Here is an 8,560-nt window from a genome sequence, read left to right on the forward strand (position 1 = left end):
TACGAGTACCTAAAAGTATATAGCCCAAAAAATCTGTTTTCCACTTCCACAATAGAGTATGTAAGTATGTATGTTATATGTACTTAGTATTTAATTAGTATGTTTGTACTTCACTATTAATTACAATTTTTGGCTGTTCTAGGTATGAGTACATTGACATTTTATTCTGTTATGGCAAGGAGTGAATACCAAACAAATGGCAAGCATGTTGAAACCATTACATATGGTTGCTCTTTTGACTTTCAAAATGCTCTTTATATCAAACATAAATTGAGCAATAGAACCAACAAGAAAAGGAAAGTGAGATTTGATTTCAATTCGTCCAACATTTGTCCAGCAAGGTAAAAAAAAAAAAAAAAAAAAAAAAAAAAAAAAAAAAAACATTTTAATTTCAAAGTCAATCTGCATTTGAGAAGAAAAATGAACAAATGTAGGTAATATTATTTATTTAACATATGTACGAGTACCTAAAAGTATATAGCCCAAAAAATCTGTTTTCCACTTCCACAATAGAGTATGTAAGTATGTATGTTATATGTACTTAGTATTTAATTAGTATGTTTGTACTTCACTATTAATTACAATTTTTGGCTGTTCTAGGTATGAGTACATTGACATTTTATTCTGTTATGGCAAGGAGTGAATACCAAACAAATGGCAAGCATGTTGAAACCATTACATATGGTTGCTCTTTTGACTTTCAAAACGCTCTTTATATCAAACATAAATTGAGCAATAGAACCAACAAGAAAAGGAAAGTGAGATTTGATTTCAATTCGTCCAACATTTGTCCAGCAAGAATTCAAGCTAGAATATCTGAAGACATGGTGATTGCTAAAGTGTGTGCCCAACATAATCATCCTCACGACCTAGAGCACATGAAAGTACAGAAGCTACCCAAGACCAGGAGGGATTTCCTTATGAACGCGTTTATAATGGGAGCAAGTATGTCATAACAATAGCCCTTGTTTTATAACATACTCTTGTATAACAATAGCCCTTGTAGCTTAATGGTAAAATATCCTGCCAACCCAAGGTTCAAGTTAAATAGGCTTGAGTTCCAGTAGTAGTGTGATGTCAAAAATAATGAATACCAATACTTTTCTTCATAATTACTTTGTTAGTTATGCAATGTCATAGCATTGTTAGTTTTACTTTCCTAAGGAAACCTAATTGGGAGTAAAAAAGATTCTTTCTTATGGCTGGGATCATAGTTTGATATATTTGTAGATAACTTGTTGCTTTTGTTTGTTGTAGGTGTTGAAGAGGTCATGGATCTTCTGCAGGAAGAGTCCAAACAAGCGGGCATTGTTACCAAGGAAAGTAGTCTGCCAAGGAGGTTCTTCAAGGAACTACAAAGAAAATCATTGCTCAAGTACAGCGCTGGTAACGACATGGAAGCTGTCCATCAGTTCGTAGAAGATCTCAAGACAGTAGATGGCATTCTCATTTACAAGTCAGGAACAGAAGTATTTGGAGTTCCTGAGGAATTACCTCCTGATATATTCATGTTGGGTATACAAACCCAACTCATGTTACAAATGCTGGAGGCTTATGGCAAAGTAGTTTATATTGAAGGACTCCATACACCAGTGCAGTATCCTGACTATCGACTAATCAACTTCCTAGTGATGGATGAAGTCGGTAATGCATTCCCAGTGGCGTATTTCATAACCAATGGATTATCTGCTCAACACTTGACAATCCTCTTTTCCTCTCTGAAACCTCGGGTCGGACATCTCAATGTAGAGTCTCTTGTGGTACAAAGTGATCAGTTCTATGAGGTTGCCTTATCCTCTGTGTTAAACACCAAGACTATTTTCATCAACCAGTGGGATTTGAGTTGTCTTGATGAACCTAGGAAGAAAGTTAAAGGCAATCAAAGCTTCGAGTATGCTGTTGTAGTTGATGGGGAAGGTATGTAACATGTAAAGTTCATAGTAGTAAGTTGACAGTTTTGTTTCACAATTCTTTCGCAAAAATGAAATATTTACATCAGGTACCTTTTGCTTTGAGTACCTCTCCGTTCCGAATATTGAGATCGCTACTAGACATCTAATGGCGGATCTTACCACCGTCACCGATTTGACCCATTTAATTTACACCGGCCACTTCTAACTGAAAACTTTCTGCAGTAAGATCGGGCATAATTAGTGGGAATTATCTCTATTATTAACTCTCACGACCACTGGTGTTTATGTTTCAGAGGAAGAAGTCATGTCTGAGGAACAGCTTCATCTGATAACTGAACAGACAGTAATAGCAGCAGATGATTGTGTCAAGCAATTCCATCGTGATCTCAGAGCTAAACTCAAACGTAGTCATAGTATGTTCATTTTGCTGAATGAGCTCATCACGTATTTCAAGAAAAGGTATACACAAAACAAAATCGTACCTAGATATTAGACATGACATTAAAATAAGGAACTTCTGAAATCCTATGTTCGGAGTCCTGTGTGTAGGACCATTACACCTACCTATCAGACATAGATGAGTCACGATGGCCACCCATACTGTTACTTTGAGACAGATAATACCGAGACTAGACGAATTTTCTTAATTTTTCTCCAATAGAGATCGGAGGTCTTATCGCCCAGGAGAGAAGGAAGGGAGGATAGGTGAAAGCCAGGAGTTCCAAGAACGAGCCTTATTTCTCTAGGATAGAGTTTGCCCCGGGTGGAATTCGAACCCGCGATCTAGCGCTTACGAGGTAGGCGTGCTAATTTCTATCTTCTAAGCTAACTAGACTGGCACAGAAATGGTTAATTATTATTTTTAAATTCTGCGACTGTATTCAAGCCTTGTTATTTATCATTATTTCAGATATAGCGCCAAGTTCAATCTCACCCTGGAAGATAATGTAATGCCTCGACTGCTGAAACAAATGAGGCAGCGACTGTTTGAATTCCAAGTGGAGAATGTAACAGAGACAGAAGGAGGAGAGGCTAATATGTTTGACGAAACATTCGAGGCACATCATATGAGTGTAGAAGAAGGGGATGGAACCCAGGACTCCGAACTATCGACCTACATTCAAACTGAAGAGTCTATGGAAGGTAAGTAACTCTCTCGTGAGAAATGTCGTCAGAATCAGAAACATACTCAGAAGTTACAAGTTATAGAGAAAAATAGAGCAGTTAGCAACCAATAAGCTAAGGTCATCACAAGTAGGTATATCTTTTTAGCCTTTGTAAAGATTTTAATTTTGGCAAGTTTGTTTCCAAGTCCAAAAACTTTTTTTCTTGTAATGTAAGTACTAGAAATTCATGTGATAATGTGATATTCAACAGATTTTTGCATATTTTCCTCGCAGATTTCAATGGCGATGATGATTATGACGAAGAGTTGACAGACTCTGACATTCAGGATAACACCCAAGACACGACTACAGATGACAAAGAGATACTGCGGGAGATCATAGCCACAGATAACGCCAACAATAGTGGAGATGACAGCTCGCTTCATGTTGTACAAGAGTATCAGAAGTCCATTATCCAACTGCTGCAGGATAATCCTATAGCTAGGCCATTGATAATCCGGTCTGTGCTAGAGGAAACTAAAGCGTTGTATGAACAAGTGCAAGCGTGTTGTAATGAGACTACTAGTCTGGATTGGGTACCACATTAATATCGCAAGGCGCGAGTTAGGTCAGCCACTCACTATCAGGTAGAGCTGATCAGGTGTACCTGTGTGAGCGCATCAGGTATCAGGTAGACCTGACAGGCGAAACTGATAGTTGTACCTGTCAGGTCTACCTGATAGTGAGCTGGCCTTACATACATTGGTTAAAGGCGGCTATACAGCGGCGCGCTAATAACTAGCGTCAAAACATTCCTCCCTTCAGATAGTTGTTTCACCACTTAGTGTCGTGGCGATCGATGCTACAACCATCTGTTTGGGATACCTATAATCATAGAGGTAGACTATGGTTCTATTAGACCAGACAATTGACAGTAAAAAAGACATGAGCATTGTATATTTTAATGTTTTAAGTGTGTAAATTTAACTGTAGATATATTGTACTTTACTGCGAATACTTGTAGATTTGTGAATATGTGTTTGAAGTCTGAATCTAATATGTTCTAGATACTTTGATGTTTGCGTATTTAAATTTTGTACAGAACTTCAATTGAACAGTTTTGGATTTGAATTATGAACTAATAAATCTGTCTATATAAATTCATTAGTTTATTAAAATAAAAAGGAAAACAGTAGATAATTCAAAAAAATAATTGTTACACATTTAAATAATTTTATTATAGTTTTTCTTCGTGTATAGCAAGGATATAAGACATACAGTAGGTAATAATAATTTAAATCTAAACATGGGTACTGGTATTGTCTACATTGAAGTCTACGCTAGCGAAACAAACCTACATGTAAGGTTGCCTGATGGAGATATCAAGTCAAATAACAAAACAAAATTGGATAAAATCTGGACTAGACTGGAATAATTAATTTTCCGAAAATATGATAAAGGAAAGAACAGACTTGACAGAGGTGGCCTGTACCTCTTGAACAATCTAAACACACATTTAGGAAGGACATCAAGGGAATTAATAACACAATATTATTGCGTGGATCAAGTTGGAAGGGGTACACGTCACAGTTTTAAAGTACGTAGGATCTTCTACCCTACATGTAGGCAATAACAAATAATGGCGAGAAATAACTGTAAATATTTTGCAAAAAATATAATAATAAATATAGAAAAAATATTACAAAACAGTAACAGTTCGGTTAATTTACAATATATGCAGATATAACACAAAACAACAATAAATACGGACTAAACAATATAAAAACAATGTTCGCATACAAAAAAGAGGCACTATGATGGAAGTTGACACTTTGGAAAACTTATTCTATCGCTAGAAAATGTTGGTTTTTAATTGCTGATAAGATGTGACATTATTATTTTTAATGGTAAAATTAACTTCAAAATCTAAAATGCCTCAGGACTCAGGACATAAAATAATGAGTTTAAGAAGGTAAAACCAGAAATACTTGAAGTATACTGCAGAACTATCCTAGGACCAATCAATACAAAACATAACAGTACAAACGTAATAAGGCCATACGTTCTTTGCGGTAAACAACATTAAATAAATACTTGGTTATTTGCAAGTATACAAAAAGAAATTAAAAAATGGTCTAATCTAAGGTAAAATAAACATTTGAATCGTAACAACTTGTAATAAACAAGTGAGGCACAAACAATACAATACGCTCGCTATTTGAAATTGAAAGCATGGGTATAAAAAATATAAAACAATTTTCCATAAAAAATATACGTTCGATAAAATACAAAAGGTTTCCTCCTAGGCATTTTAATAGAAAAAGATGGAATGCTGTTCTGTCTTTTTTCAGTTGGGTGAAAACAAAGAATTGCAAAATTCAACATTTGGGGAACACCTTTCCCAGAGGGGAATGTTATTACAAGAGGACAAAATCAGTCAAGGGAGAAAAATAGAAGAAAAGCTTAAAGAAATATACTTTATTATACACATATTATTTTCGTATCACATTGTACCCAGTTCTCAAAGTATAAAATTACATTTCCTATGACATACATATTTCCCTCGTTTCCGAAGTTATGTCCCTACATACTCGACATTTGTGGATGAGGACCTAACAAATAATTAAGCCCTTTGCAAGTTTACAAAGGTTAGTCCAATCCTGAAGGTCATCACTGCATGGGTAAATATTAAGAGAATGTACAACTTCTCACATTTCAGTATCACAAATCCTGACACGGGCTCGAACATTTGATATCTAAGGTCATCTTCTGCCAAGAGACTACTCCTTAGAGGGCAGGAGATCATATCTAACCTAACCGGATATTCATTCCGACAGGGGTTAAATTCTCTGCTTCGCTGGACTTCTTCATGTTTGCGGTCAAGGCACCTTTCCACCAGGATTGGTGTTCGCTCTTGGAGGAGGATGGCACTAATAGCTAATAAGTGTAGAACCAACAAAGTAATAGTCATATGAATAAAACTCAATGGGGCAACTCAACTATGTTAGTGATGGAAATTTCGTGGGTTTAGCGACTGAGATATACTTTTTTATTGCATCGATATGAAAAATCTGCTCTTACCAGTGAAAGTTGAAAAAAAAAGTCTTCAAAAAGTTCAAGTTGTAGTTAAGAGGTTTTCATTCTCAGATTTCGATATGTTGGTGACTTCCCTGAGGATTGGCGATCGCTTTTGAATATTTCTTCCTCTTTCTCAGACATTTCTCAGAACTTCTCTTTTTTAGAAGAATGACTTTCTCGGATAGAAAAGAAACAAAGCTCATTTCGAAGAGTAATCTACTGTCAGAAAAAGTGAACCCTATCTAAACACATGTTCGAATTCGACCAGGAAACATTCAATGACTAAATTTTGCTGCATGAAGTCCAGGGCCATGTTTTTCGACTCCTGTTCAGACCACATCAATGTGGGACCAAAAACAATGGCCAGGTTGGGAATGTGCATTCGGTTAAACTCTTTGTATTTGGTTACCCTGTGAAGAAACAAAGAGAAAACTTCTTAAGCTGTGTCCAGTTGTCCACACATAGTCGATCAATCGACGAGGTGAATCTATGTTGTACTGAGGGAGAACTTTAACTACTGAAGTCTTAACGAAATCGAAGAGAGGGCAGGATAAAGGAGAACACCAGCCGCTCCGAAAACGAACCTTGTCTATTTGGGATAAAGTTTGCCCCGTGCGGGAATCTTTTATTTCGTTGACTATTAAAATTAATTATTGGTCCATGTCACTCTATGCTGAAGTATGTGTGAATTAAAGGACAGTTCCTTAGTTACTAAAGTCATATCCGGCCTTTTATAAGGATATTAGGATGCACCTACTTTTCCTCAATATTTTCACGCTTGCTAAAACAAAACTAGCAATAAAATAGGTAAAGTTCATTGACTTATTTAGAATTCTTTCTCTGTAAGGTAATAATAAAATTAAGGCTTTCGTCATCTTACCTGAGTAAATGTTGTAGTAAGAATTTGAAAGTATCATGGTTAGGTGATGGCAAAGACCGAATGATGTCCCGAAACAGCGACAGCTTTTCTTTCCTATTGTGATTGGCTAGAAACACAAGAAAAAAAAAAAAAAAAAAAAAAAAAAAAAAAAAAAAAAAATTTTTAAAAAAAAAAAATCCTTTTTTTAGGAATTGAAGAGGCGGGATAGACGGGTACTTTCATGACGCTGGAGGGGTGAGCCGTCTAACCTGTACATGGGATGGGGTTGTGTCATGGTGTCCCTAGATTACATGTCGAACAAAGGAACACAATGCTTATTTGTTGCCACCACTTTGGTGAAAAGAAAATCAAATCAAATCCAATTTCATGTTTATTTACTGAATCACCTAATAAATATAAGTCTCGGGTAGGTAAAGAAATGTCCGGTCGGGAAAATAGATAACTTAATTAGGTAGGAGTATCACACTTGGGCTGGGTTGACCTTAACATAAGCATACTAAAGTCTACTCGGAGCGGTAAACCGAACGGGGATAGACCTCTTCCAAAGGCTCACTCCCCCCCATGGGTCAAACAATGTCTTTACATAGGTCACATAACTCTTCTCCGCTTCTGTTATACTAGTCTGACTACCTGACATAGCCGGAGCCTCGTTACACGGTCGGTCCAGGTTTCTAGTCTGAAGCCATTAGCACAGGATTGTCTATTGCGAAAAAAAGCCGATGATCGATTGTTCGAAACAATCAAGTTCTATGGGGCAGAAAGACCAAAGATCAACCGAAGTAAGAGAGTTTAACTAAAGAAATTTAGACTATCACCCAAAACCGTGACATCTGAGTGATTCCTGAATTGCCCTGGGGGGGGGCTTCCAGGCTTGGTCCACGTTAGACATCCACAACAAAGTTTGAAAAATAGGTAAGCTTACGGAATTAGGTTCGTCATTTTGCTTTACATTTGAGAAATGTAGAGAATGCATCTTTTCCGAAAAAGGTGAACTGAGTAAAAAAACAAGGCCAACTAGTCTATTGGACTTGACAGGATCTACTTCTCCTCCTACATGACACAAATCGTCCCTCGCGAGTTCAATAAGAAGGTCTCTTTGAGTTCCTGGGGGAGGTATTGTTATGGTGCGGAAGTATTTCGGAGTTTCGATCGTCATTCAGTAGAAAATTGAAAATTGCGCAGTAACGAAGAACAAATATTGAAAATGTAGCCCTTAATTACCGGTCGCCGCTACTCGTGCACACTCATGCTACTGTGGTACCGCCCTTCCAGAGTATTAGTGATTTCACTTCGTTGAAACTCGAACAAACATAGGGCTTACCACTTGGTAGATCTGATAAGATCTGTGTAATAAACGACGACCTGAAAGGGACGGGGTGGAACCCGATCCACTCAATTGACACTCATCTCGTCGTCCATCGCAACATGCGGTTTCACCTCTTATTTTAGGCAGTAAGTTTTTGGAACTAAATTTTCACCGCAATTACATTAACGGGGGAAAACCAATAATAACAAGTTACCAAGTATCCATAAAATAAACATGTTTACCATCAAATATTTTTCTACCTAAGCGTTTGTAAGTA

At 36.8% G+C, this 8,560-nt stretch overlaps 1 protein-coding gene and 1 long non-coding RNA gene across 2 annotated transcripts in view; one reads left to right on the plus strand and one right to left on the minus strand.

Annotated features, from left to right (window-relative positions):
- The window catches only part of LOC103521672, a 15,314-nt gene extending 10,504 nt beyond the window's left edge, over positions 1–4,810 (plus strand). The window contains exons 3-8 of the mRNA XM_008486783.3: positions 143–341; positions 800–945; positions 1,258–1,917; positions 2,207–2,372; positions 2,824–3,056; positions 3,314–4,810. Of these exons, the coding sequence (XP_008485005.1) occupies positions 143–341; positions 800–945; positions 1,258–1,917; positions 2,207–2,372; positions 2,824–3,056; positions 3,314–3,627 (1,718 nt within the window). The 3' untranslated portion in view covers positions 3,628–4,810. The remainder of the gene's footprint in view (positions 1–142; positions 342–799; positions 946–1,257; positions 1,918–2,206; positions 2,373–2,823; positions 3,057–3,313) is intronic.
- On the minus strand, positions 4,459–7,088 carry LOC113472474. Its single transcript, XR_003394759.1, has 2 exons — positions 6,978–7,088; positions 4,459–6,507 (listed from the first exon to the last, which is right to left on the minus strand). It is a non-coding gene; the product is annotated as an uncharacterized LOC113472474 (long non-coding RNA).
- Positions 7,089–8,560: the final 1,472 nt, after the last annotated feature.

This window comes from Diaphorina citri, unplaced genomic scaffold (genome assembly GCF_000475195.1).
Source record: "Diaphorina citri unplaced genomic scaffold, Diaci psyllid genome assembly version 1.1 scaffold5692, whole genome shotgun sequence".
In the NCBI taxonomy this organism is placed as follows: domain Eukaryota; kingdom Metazoa; phylum Arthropoda; class Insecta; order Hemiptera; family Psyllidae; genus Diaphorina; species Diaphorina citri.